Source organism: Solanum tuberosum, unplaced genomic scaffold (genome assembly GCF_000226075.1).
Source record: "Solanum tuberosum cultivar DM 1-3 516 R44 unplaced genomic scaffold, SolTub_3.0 scf00062, whole genome shotgun sequence".
Classification (NCBI taxonomy): Eukaryota; Viridiplantae; Streptophyta; class Magnoliopsida; order Solanales; family Solanaceae; genus Solanum; species Solanum tuberosum.
Genome location: NW_006238987.1, coordinates 276,472 through 289,415, shown reverse-complemented (window position 1 = coordinate 289,415; position 12,944 = coordinate 276,472). Strand labels below are relative to the sequence as shown.

The 12,944-nt window shown below is 33.9% G+C and overlaps 1 protein-coding gene across 1 annotated transcript; it reads left to right on the top strand.

The window, feature by feature from the left end:
* The first annotated feature begins 857 nt into the window (after positions 1-857).
* LOC102580602 (alpha-N-acetylglucosaminidase-like) lies at positions 858-11,030 on the top strand. The gene is made up of 19 exons (XM_006345119.2): positions 858-1,223; positions 1,316-1,392; positions 1,836-2,047; positions 2,126-2,247; positions 3,255-3,340; positions 3,882-3,976; positions 4,430-4,511; positions 5,556-5,662; positions 5,801-5,831; positions 6,190-6,307; positions 6,590-6,637; positions 6,871-6,992; positions 7,621-7,723; positions 8,161-8,259; positions 8,682-8,792; positions 9,779-10,023; positions 10,113-10,350; positions 10,428-10,506; positions 10,653-11,030. The coding sequence occupies exons 1-19, from the start codon at positions 996-998 to the stop codon at positions 10,907-10,909; spliced, it is 2,460 nt and encodes an 819-aa protein (XP_006345181.1). The 5' UTR covers positions 858-995; the 3' UTR covers positions 10,910-11,030.
* Positions 11,031-12,944: the final 1,914 nt, after the last annotated feature.

The following is a 12,944-nucleotide window of genomic DNA, read 5'->3' as shown; positions in this document are numbered from 1 at the left end:
CCTTTTTCTTATAATGATTATCATTACCGATGGACCTGACATGGTAGTCCACCTAAGCATCCGACATAGCAAAAATCTCTTCTCTTAATAATGTTGTTCTTTCTTGCTGAGCTCCATCACAAAAAAAATAATCAAAAATAGTTCTTTCATTGTTCTTGTTTGAGTTGTCCGAATTTCAAAACTCCAATTTCGAAGTGTGCTGAAGTTTGTTTGATTTTGTAGTTGTCGTGTTGAAGGATCTAGCTCATTGTTTTGGATTTTAGAGTTGAGGATGAAATTTTCATTCCAAGGTTGAATAATATTTGAAAAACTCTTGAAGTCATTCTTTGTGTGTTGAAACTCGAAATAACTACTCATTTGAAAGTTTGTTGATGAGAAAATTTTAGCTTCTATTGGGTTTTTGAAGTATAAAAGTTTGAAGAGATTTAATTGAATGTTACTGAAAATTGCTTGAATATTTTTGTTACGTTGGACTGCTAGGTAGGCTGTCATGTTAACTCAAATGGCAAGTATGACATTTGAAGGGCATTTGTAGTCCAAAATATAGACGCTAATGATAGTTTTGATCCAAAAAAATAAACAAAGGGTAAATGTGAAACTATTTTGAAAAGTTCAAAAATAATTTTGACCCTTTTTTGAAAAACTTATGATAAAAAAAAATTATTTAAAAATATCGAAATTCAAAGATGGCACGAAGGAGTATTATTTTGCAGGCAAAAATACTAAAATCAATCTTTCTTATAGTTGACCTTTGGCGCTTGATTTCTTTTTTTTAAAAAAAGAATTATCATTTGTCATTAGGCCCCTTTATATATAAAAAGAAAGAATTGTCATTCTATACTCCTTTGGCCTGCAAAATTTGTCTCGACTCCTCTAACTTCCACTCCATTGATACTCTTTCTTCTCACTACAAAACGAGAACATGTCTCACATTTCCACTATTATAAACGTCTTCTTCATCCATTACTTCAATTCAACAACTTTCAATTTCAGCAATGGATTCCATATCCATGATCTCCTCCTTAATTTTCATCTTCTTCTGCGCTTTCATCTTTTCCGTAGCTAATTCGTCGACGCTTGGAGTCAACTACGTTTCGCCGCTTCTAGAAATTCAGGAACGTGAACGAGCACCTTCTTCAGTCCAATTAACCACCGCCTACGGCGTTCTTAATCGCCTAATTCCTTCACATTTTTCGAGCTTTCAGTTCCACATCATTCCCAAGGTGTTTTACTAGTTGTTCGTTTAAAATTTTAATACTCCATGATAGCAGCAAATTAAAGAGAATTGTGTAACATTTTCGTGCTTCATTTGTAGGAACATTGTGGTGGAGAATTTTGCTTCAACATAAGCAATCACCCTGGCTTAGCTCGAGATGGCTCTCCTGAAATTCTGTAAGTTGCAATTTTATTTATTACGGTAGTTTACGGTGACAATATCCTTGAAGTACCAAATTTGTGTTTCATTGTTTATCTCTGTAAAAACCAAATATTAGTGTTTCTTTCTCCTTTCTGTAGTATAAAGTTTCACGCGCCAGTTTTGTTGTATAGTGATGATAGTTGATTGAGTTCACCTCTTAACATAAATGTATTACGTATGAGTCTGGTATGTAGAGAGCTTTATGAGCTCATTTTGTGCTAAACATTAATATTGTTTTTGAACCATTACAATTCTGTTATGTCATTTGTAGCAGAACTTATATAATACCATAATTACAAAGAAGAATGTTTTTTCTCCATTTTTTTTTTTTAGATTTAACAAGTCTGAATCTCTTTTATACGTAACTTATTGCTCACAAGTGGAACTCTATTAGTAAATCTATCCGAATATTACACAGAATTCGTGGAACCACAGCAGTAGATATATTGTCAGGTGTTCATTGGTACTTGAAATATTGGTGTGGAGCACATATATCATGGAGCAAAACAGGTGGAGCACAATTAGCTTCTGTACCTGATCCTGGCTCTCTCCCTGCTGTTCAAGATGCAGGAGTGTTAGTAAAGAGACCTGTTCCTTGGAGCTATTACCAGAATGCTGTCACTTCAAGCTGTAAACCAGCTTTTCTTTTACTTTTTAGACAGTCCAGCTCAGGAGGTATTTTAAACGTTTGTTGATTTCTTCTTCTAGATACATTTGCTTGGTGGGATTGGAAAAGATGGGAAAAGGAGATTGACTGGATGGCTCTCCAGGGAATCAACTTGCCATTGGCTTTCACTGGGCAAGAAGCTATATGGCAAAAGGTCTTCAAGGTATTCTCCTTTGGCTATAGTTTCATATTGATTGTCTTAGTTGAAGATTCTAGTTCATCGTACTGATTTTGTGTTACATAGGATTGAGAGTCTTTCATTTCACAAGATTAATTCATATGGAAAATCCATTAGTGAGTTAACTGATTTCCTGTTACAATTTCTTCAGAGGATATTTTGACTAAGCCTGTTAGAGACTGTGTAGCTCTATCCAAAAGAACTTGGAAAATTGTTGACTCATTTAGGAGTATGGAGCAATTATGTAATTGTAGATCATACGATCAAAAAGGAAAGAGGCTCTAATGGAGTCTGTTCAAAGAGATAGTTTCGGTAAAAAAATTGCAGATGTTGGGTGAAAGGTTCAAGTCAAAAGTTTTGGTACAGAAACTCAAAAAGCTGCTTAAGTTAACTTAGTAAGGTTATATGACCAATGGAATAAGCAATGAACTAGCATTGATGTAATGGACCCCTTATCTTTGGCTAGTACATTGATGAAGGAAGAATCAAATTCTTCAATCTTTATATGGATGCTACTGTTGATGATATGAAATTGATCATCGTCTATAATTTTATGATATCTCTGATTCTGGACACTTTAAAGTTTACCAGTATGTGATCTACTGCTTCATTTGAAGATACTTCTAGAACTTCAACTTGTCTGGTAAAGTCTTCAGTTTGCTACAGTGGATATATGCTTAATGTAGAACATGTTGAGACATCTGAACTTAAGTATAATATGAAGACTCATTGGAGTACCCAAGGATGTGGCGTAGTGATCAATGAAGTTGGTGCAAACATTGGTGCCCAAGGTTCAAATTCCAACAGAGACAGAATATTAGGTGATTTCTTCGCATCTACCTGAGCCTTAATAGGCAGAATTATCCGGTCTGGTGAAAGATAGCAGGTACCTAGTAAAATAGTTGAGATGTGAGCAAGCTGGCCCAAACATCAAGGTACACACCTTGATTTTGTGTACTTATATATTTGATGAATGGTTTTCATTTGTGCAGAACTTCAATATTAGCACTTCAAATCTGGATGATTTCTTTGGTGGTCCAGCATTTCTTGCATGGTCACGTATGGGAAACCTACATAAGTGAGCTTCAAGTCATTCACCTATCGATACAATTTATTGAAGTCCCAAGAGTTGGTGTTTTGTTAACTGAAAAAATAGAGGAAAGACAAATTCACTTGGTACTGCCAATGTGCAGCTAACTAATTAGAACAAATGCCGTAAACTCCATTTTAAGCATCTAATATTTTCACTTGTCTAATAACATGTCATTATAGTTATGCTTAATCAAAATTGGGGGAATGGTGCTTCATTTGAAGAAATGAGTTCTTTTTGCATCATGCTTGCAATCAAATAGTTGAAGTTTTTGCAATAAATTCATCTTGTAGAAATTGAAAATTTGTATTACCTAAATAACTCACAGAAATTGATGGTGTTATTTTTCAATGCTTAGTCATTCAGGAGCTAGTTTGCTTTTCAACATAAAACAGATTTTTTTTCTGGCATTCAACTTTGTTTCATTGGTTCAATAGTTACTTCTCTCATAAGCAATTTGGCCTGTGTGTTCTTATTTCTACTATAATTCTGTTATTTTGAATTTTCAAACATAATGCATCTATCATAGATGGGGTGGGCCACTTCCGCAAAGTTGGTTGGATCAGCAACTCATTCTGCAGAAGAAAATTCTTGGTAGAATGTATGAGCTTGGGATGACACCAGGTACAATTATTAATTATATGGTGTGTTTAAAGCATTCTTGAACTCACTTGCTTATCCTAACGGAGAAAGGCTTATTATCAAAACATATTTTGGGTAGAAAGGAGTCAGAAGTTGATCATGCATCTAAGTTATATACAATTTTGATGAAGTAGAGGCACAGTTTTTACTAAAAAAGAGAAATATGAGGATGAAAGTAAGCTATAAGGTTGCTCTCGTATACAAAAGTTAAGCTTTCATACAATTATTTATTGCTTCATGTGGAATTCCTTATACATCAAATGATCATGGTAATCTGTTTCTTGTTTAATTCCTAACACTTTCTTGATTGATTAAAACAAATTAAGGAATTGCTTAAAATAATTAGAATCTGTATAAGCTAAAAGTGTGCCCTTGACCTCTGTGTGCTGTTGCCTCGGTAAAGTATTGTTAAGTTGATTTCGTTGCATCTTTCAGTTCTTCCAGCCTTTTCTGGAAATGTTCCGGCAGCACTGAAGCGTGTATTTCCATCAGCAAAGATAAGTCGTCTGGGGAACTGGTATATACTAGCACCTCTACTTTAACACAAAGTACTTGATTAGTGATGTAAAGAAGCTAACGCCTCTATCTACTATTCTATTCCCTTTATTTCCTTTGGATTCTTTCAATCTTTCTATTGGATTTATTGTGGAGATAACAAGAGAAGATTAGCTAGCTGGAAAGATTTGCCTTGTATTCATATTTTCTTATGTTATTTCTCCTTAATCCTATCTTCAACTTATTTTTTCTTGGTCCTTTGTAATTAAGAAATGCAAAACAAACAGTGAATGCTAGAGATATATTTGAATCCAGACTTGCTCATTCGAGAAAGAAAGTTGCGCATTTTATTATAAATAGACATGTCGCTTTTCTTTATGATCTGCTTGTTCACTGTCTTTTTATATTAGTTCATTCACAATCTTTGACTATGATCACCTTTTCTAATAAGCTGTATTCTTGGGAGATAAGGACATTATTAAAAGTTAAAGTGGTCAATTACCAAGTTCACTTAATTAGCACTTTTGATAATAAATAATTAATAGTATGGCTGTGTCTCTTTTTGAATAGGTAAGTAAGCTTGTTGTGCAATTGTATCTTTTCTTAATGTTGTATGAAAAAAAAATTAGTTTAAGAAAAAAAAAAGTTTGGATTGATCCTTCTTGATGATGACATGACTATGATTAGAAGTTCTTAATTTGCTGAAAATATTGGACACTATTCAAGTATGATGTCCAGTTAATTCTAAAGTTTCTCTAATGATTGATTTGCCAAGACAAACATCTCTATTATGAAATGGTGTCTTCTGATGGTTATATCTGTTTTTAATAAGTGATGCAATCATGAAAAAAATCACCCAGTTATGGTTTTTATTCGATTAAACAACACAATATACCATGAGATGAGCTATGAAGAAGTTTAAGTAATATTGGCATACCTGTACTAGAACTGATAACCTAACCATGTACCTGAGTCCTGAACTGTTGATAGAAATGAAGTGCATAATTTGAATAAGCATAATGCCACAATTTTCTGCTATTTATTTACAATTGATTATCGGTTTCAGGTTTACTGTGAACAGTGATACCAGATGGTGTTGCACATATCTTCTTGATGCAACTGATCCTTTGTTTGTTGAAATCGGAAAAACATTTATTGAGCAACAGCTAAAGGGTATAGTAATATAGTAATTTCTATCACCATTGGACCAATCACAAATCTTATTTGGATGCTGTCACTGTAAAATTTTGTAGCTCAAATAGTCTTTTTTCTGTTTTATTATTTTCTGTTGGGGCCAACCGTGATGTTCAGAATATGGAAGGAGTAGCCACATATATAATTGGTAAGCTTTTTTTTTTCAATTCCATAATCGTCAGGTGGAAAAATCATTTTACTTCTATAGTTTCATGTATTAGTGGATACTAGTTGGCATAGATTGGTTAGTTTCCATGATTTTTTGTTCCTTCAAATATTTAGAACTTGTTAAACTCTAGCATAAGTGACTAATTCTTCATCTCCATTTTCAAAAAGTCCTCTTTCCATCAACATGATCTCCAATTTCCTAGCATCTTTTGTTTATGAATCAAGAACTGACATGGTTGCATAGAGCTATTGTGATGGTCACATGTGGTAAATAGCCTATCTTTGTAGCCTTGCCCAACTTTGTCTCATCCTAGTTGGAAAATGTCAATCTATTGCAGTGATACCTTTGATGAGAACACACCTCCTGTTGATGATCCAGATTATATCTCTTCTCTGGGGGCCACAATCTTTAGAGGAATGCAAAGTGCTGATTCAGATGCAGTTTGGCTAATGCAGGTAAAAAAGCTTAACTCTGTAGCAGATTTTCCAATGATTTGAAAAACTCTAAATTTTATGTCTACTGGTGTTTGAAAATCCTATTTAGTTAATCGTGTTTAGTTCTTCATTTGGGCATTAATTTAACATCCTGGCTTCACTTCGCCTGAATTGTAGAAGTGTTAGTTTATTCCTCTGGCATGGCGCACACAGTTTGTCTTCAAAGTGATGAATCAAATGTTTTATCCTTGTTTAGCTTCTTCTTTCTTATTTTTGACCAATGATCTCCATTTACTTTTCTAGGGATGGCTTTTCACTTATGATCCTTTCTGGAGACCTACACAGATGAAGGTTGTCTATCTTAGTCTCTGTTTCTCTCTTTAAAAATATCTAATGTTCATGCTGGTTACTTTATCAAGAGAAAAAAGAGTTCATGCTGATTAACTGAAGCATATTGCATATTTCCATTACCTGTTTGATATTAAGGGAATGGTAATACGATGTTTTGGATGAATTATAGAATGCTCCAAAATTTGGCCTTTGTGTCCGTTGAAATTTTAATTATCTGCATGCACTATTTTCAGGCACTTCTACATTCTGTTCCTCTTGGCAAGTTGATAGTTCTTGATCTTTATGCTGAAGTTAAACCAATATGGGCTACTTCAAAGCAGTTCTATGGAATCCCATACATATGGAAAGTAACATTGCTATTTTTCTTTTGTGCATCTGATGTAGTCTTCCCAATAGTTAGCATATTATTTACTCAGTTCATCCGCCCTGTCTCAGTTGGAACTAATCTTAAAGTTGTCTTTTTGACTGGATATGTCATATATTTCATGTAATGACTTGGAATGGTGTTAGTTTGGTTTCAATAAAATATTTTAAATGGATTTGCTTAAAAAATACATTCTGAACTGATCCTCAGAAAGTAGTTGCATATATTATTTCTATATGCATCACGAATCTAGGTCATGATGTCATGTCAGGCTGCTGACAATAATAAGCATGGCTGACCTTGGTTTTAAGAGTGTTAGACGCCATACAGGTTTGACCATGAAGTCCATAAAAGTTCAACCGGTGAGCAAGAGTCTCATAATCTGGGTTTCTGGTGTAGTTAGCAGTAATTCTTATAAGACTTGAAATCAGTTCAGGCCTTATTCATTCTAGAGATGAAATACTGTGAATTTCCGAGTTTTGAGGTTGAAGCCTTCTCACCAGCCTTAGCTCAGCCTTTTTCCAATCAATGGAGCTAGTATATTAGCTATTGCCACCTGAAATTTGTCTTTTTAAAATTACTCGGTTTGTATTTATTAATTTTATTTTCAATATCTCAGGTGTATGCTACACAATTTTGCTGGTAATGTTGAAATGTATGGAGTTCTTGATGCAGTGGGATCAGGACCTATTGAAGCTTGTACGAGTGAAAACTCAACCATGGTAAGTTTGGTTGTACTCGTATTAGGTTTTCATTCTTCTTATAATTGTGTATCCAATACAGAATTATAAGTAGGTTGCCATTTTTTGGATCTTTGATATCCTGATCTGTTAGGATCTTTGGGCAATGCGGCTGAGTTACTTCCAATGCTCATGTCCAACTCCATCAATTTCTTCTGAGAATGTTTCTGAAGGGATTTCAAAATAAAACTGTCTACTGCTTCCTTTCTCATTGATTTAGAGATTACAGGATAGCTTAGGTGGTATAGGTAATAGTTATACGAGATTATTTGTTCCGTTGGTGGTGTTGGATTTGGATCTGCAATTCACAAATCTATTAGGATCTTGTTCATGTAATTCAATTTGTCATGTTTCTCAGTCCTTTCTATTTACCGAATTTATTCATGTATCATAGCCTTAATTTTTTTTCTTGCCTAAAGGTTGGTGTTGGGATGTCAATGGAAGGCATTGAACAGAACCCTGTGATGTACGATCTTATGTCTGAAATGGCTTTTCAGCATAGCCCAGTTGATGTCAAGGTAATGTAACGGTTTTATTTACAATGCTGGAGTTTATCATTTGATTTCTTTTGTATCTTTTCCTTTTTAGTCAAATTGGACCCTTTGTGTTGTGTATCCTAATAGTAATTTCCTTTGACTTATCAGTTCAAGCAAATGTATGTGAAGAACTGTGTTAGCTATAAGAAAGCGTCCAAAGTTCTTTGCTTTGTAAATTGAATGTAATAGCCTTTCTCCTTTTACTTCTTCAGTTTTGACAACAGCATAGTCAAGATTCTTCAAGTTTACAAGATTTTGCTATGTTGACAAATTCTATAGTTTGAGAGACAAAGCAGTTCAAACTAGCATGTTTTCGTGTCATAGTACTTCTATATGTTATCGGTTAAAATGATGATTCTGTTGCGTAAGTGGCACTTAATAAGTCAATCAAACACTGTCTGTAGGCTTGGATAGATCTATACTCCAGAAGACGCTATGGGAGATTTGTTCAGCCCATGCAAGATGCCTGGAATATTTTGTATCATACCATCTATAATTGCACTGATGGTGCTTATGTAAGTAAACCTGCTTATTGCTGCCTTGTTCTTCCATTTGAGGTGTGTAAATTATGTATCTTTGTCTTGTCCTTACACTAAGAGGTATTTTAAGTATCTTTAGAGACACATGATATAAATTAATGGAAGCACTGTTTTCACTTGACATATGATAATATCATGTTTATAACTGATATAATTAGGTGGGATCTTTCAAATATGCTCCTCTTGAAGTATATACTCTGACATCACCTAGGGACTAAAAATATTTGGAGATCTGAAGGGCTAGGTAGATACAATTCGATGTGTGGAATTGGTTTTAAGACAGATTATTCAGGACAAATGTATGGAGAACATTTAGGATGGTGTAAGTTGCTAAGTGGAGAAAAGGAAAAGAAAATGCAAAAAGTAGTGTCATCTCAAAACAAAATAATAGAATCTCCTAAGCTTTATGCTCTCCTCAAATTCTAAGGGGATGCAAACTGGTAATTCTTGATGGAGATAAGTATAGTGTGATAGTTCCATTGTGTATGTTTGTGCACTATTGCCAAGTTGACATGGTTATTACTTACCCTTTTGCGTGATTTCTAGTGTAGTGCCTCATTTCAAGATTTGAATTCTAACAGAAGTAGTGTTATAAGGAACTTTGATATTACCGGCCCAGAAAAGTAATTCACTTGTTTATTCTCCTTCTCCTTCTCCTGTCCTTCACTATGTAGGTACATTGTTGGAGTTTTATTCTGTACATAACTTGCGATATGGTTATAAGCTTTGGTTTTTTGCTGATATTAGGGATTGGTTATATATTTTGTTGATTTCCGAACTTTGATCTGGTTCCTACATACCAAATGTGCATGCACTCCCTCGCTCATGCTGCCAATACAAGGAACATGCATCAATCTCCAGAAAGTCTTGTTTTTATCATCATACTTTCAAAGACTTTTATTTTATATGTTCAAAGTAGTAGTTTTTTTACGTTGAGCATTTCCTTTGTAATTCTTGTGCAGGACAAAAATAGAGATGTTATTGTTTCATTTCCAGATGTTGATCCAAATTCCATTTCAACACTGCAAACAGTACTAAACGATGTCCATGAACAATATGGAAAAAGATATTTAAGAAGAGCTATTCTGGAAGAACCAAATGATTCCTATGATAAACCCCATCTTTGGTATTCTACTTCAGAAGTTATACATGCACTTAAACTTTTCCTGGAGAGTGGAAATCAACTATCTGACAGCAGTACTTACAGGTTGGATATGCTAGTTCCTCTTAAGTTTCCTTCTTTATTTCCTTTTTTCACTTCGTGATGGTAGTGGTTATTGTTCTCAATCTTCTCAGGTATGACCTCATAGATCTGACAAGACAAGCTTTGGCAAAGTACGCAAATGAACTATTCTTAGACGCTATAGAAGCATATAAATTAGATGATCTGCATGCTGTTGCACACCTTAGCGAAAAGTTTCTTGGCCTAGTGGAAGATCTAGATATGCTTTTAGGATGCCATGATGGATTCCTTCTAGGACCTTGGATAGAGAGTGCAAAGGAACTTGCTCAAGATGAAGATCAGGAAAGACAGGTAGAGGTGTCATTTACGTAAAACACCTTTCATGCTTAAAGCAGGATGATCTTTTAAGTTGAATGGGCAATTTGCAGTTTGAATGGAACGCAAGAACTCAGATTACTATGTGGTTCGATAACACTGAGCTGGAAGCCAGTTTGCTTCGCGACTATGGTATGCAAAACATCCAAGCCCTGTCTTACTTATATATCCATGCTCTATAATACTTCCCAAGCTTTGACCTATTGAGGTTTAGCTTTTGGAGGAAATAAGTTTATACAACGTTTTTGTTGATTCATTTTTCGTCCCCTTTTCTCTAGGTAACAAGTATTGGAGTGGGCTATTGCGAGATTATTATGGCCCTCGTGCTGCAATTTATTTTAAGTATCTGACAGAAAGTTTAGAAGAAGGCAAGGGCTTCGACTTGAAAGCTTGGAGGAGGGAGTGGATCAAACTTACAAATAGTTGGCAAAGTAGCAGAAATGTTTTCCCAGTCAAAAGTACAGGAAATGCCCTTAATGTATCACAATGGCTTTTTGAGAAATACTTGCAAGATTTGGGATCACACGATCATTAAGCTTTCTAATGAATATTTGTAATATAGATATCCCCTGCCATCAATATATCCCATTTCGGCTTCTGCAAGAAAAATATTCATCGTGGCTGTGTTGCTCAAGCAATTGTAGTTTTGACAATGAAATGAAAGCCTCTCTTTAATTTAATATATGCATTTATCCAGTGCCAATTACAAAAAGAGAATGAAAAACAAAGAAGTCAGAATTTGCAGCGAAAAAAAAACCGAAAGTTTATTTATTAAAAATGGAAAATTTCACCTGAAACTCCTATTGAGTAGACTGTAGACTAAGGTTTATTTTTAATTTTTTTAAAAGTCAGAAGTTTATTTTTAATTGTTCTTCAACTACAAAAGTTATCACTTCTTTGGAAGCATTGAAAGCTGCGGTTTACTAATATTCCCTCCATTTCAATAAGTGAATTACTGAGGAAATGCACATTCATAAACAAAAAACGTTTAGATATATATAGAATACTACTTTTTACTTTTTTCCTTTTAGTTATTTTTAAATTATTCTTAAAAATATAAATAATTCAAAGTAAAATCAGAAGGATGACTCAATGCCCTTTAAAAATGAGATATCCGTCCCCAAATTTGAGGACCCATTTTTTTTAGTAATAGTAGAGTTATTATAAGTCCTTTTTAACAAACAAACAAAACAATTGTATTGTGCCTTTCATTTTAATTGTTTTTTTACTTTGTTTCAAAACATTATAGAATGTTTCTTTTTTTTGTCAACCTTTAAATTTAACTTCCACATGACATGTTTAAGATTACAAGATTAAAAGATATATTTTGGTATAAATATTTAGTTTAAGACCATAGAAAAAATTAAAAAAATTCAATAAAAAGAAAAGAAATAACTTTGCATCTCAAAAATGAAAATAAATAAATAAATAAATAAAAGTTAAGCTTCCAATTTATTTTTGGCTCTAGACCACTAATTAGCTTGAGCAGACGGTGACAAAAATGAAAGAAATTTCCAATAAATCTCTCGAACAAGAATCGTGATGTATTTCAACCTTTTACTTAATGATAAACTTAAACTTAACCAAGATTCAATTAAGCTGGCTAGCTTTGTTGGTAGAATTGACTAGAGATTAAAATAAATAGAGAAATTGTAAAGAAAGAAAAGCAACAGAATTCCTCCGGACAATGTCATTGGACGAAATGTCTCTTTCCTTTTTTAACCCAAATTATAGTCTGACAAATTCAAATTTAACTCAATGATTCCAAGATCTTTCTAATTTTTTTAAAAAATAACCTCGTTCAATGCACCATCTTTAATATTATTTTATGTAGTCATTTAGCAAAAATGTCAAATGAATGAAAAAATAAGAAAGGAAATTTAATAGGAAAGATTCATACGTGCCTGTGCCTGCAGATTGTATACATTCATTCGGCCAAAAAAAACGTGGGTTTTGTGGATAAGTTTGTTACAGTCCATAAAACCACATCGTCATCATACTACATTCTAGCTTCTCTGTTGCTGACTAGCTCCATCCTCTGTCTATTTACCATACTGTCCCAACATAATTGCATCATATTTATTCATGTTTTATGTACTTTCTCAAGTTGGCAAGGAGAAAATTGTACTTTCAATAGATGATTAATCAATTTATAATACTCCTTGACTTTATCTACTTAAAGAATACATCCCCATTTTCCTATAGGCTGTTAACTCCAATATTATTAAATTAACTCTCTTTTCTCCCAAAGTTTCTCATTACTTGTAGACCTCTTCCTCTTATTATTCTCTCTTTTTTTCCACATCTTTTGATCAAAACAAGAAGACATGTCGAGGAAAAGTGCATATGACAATTCATGGGCTGATCAATGGGACTACAATAGAGAATCATATACCAAAGAGACCAAAAAAGGTCATTTCTCCGCTGTCGGCGTCGGAGTGGCAAAGAAAGTGGGAGAAAAAACAAAGGCAGTGGCTTCAACTAGCATGAAGAAGATGAAAGAAGGTACTTCATCTGGATTTCAGTGGATCAAAGAAAAGTGCCAAAAAACTGCCCAAAAGAACTGATCA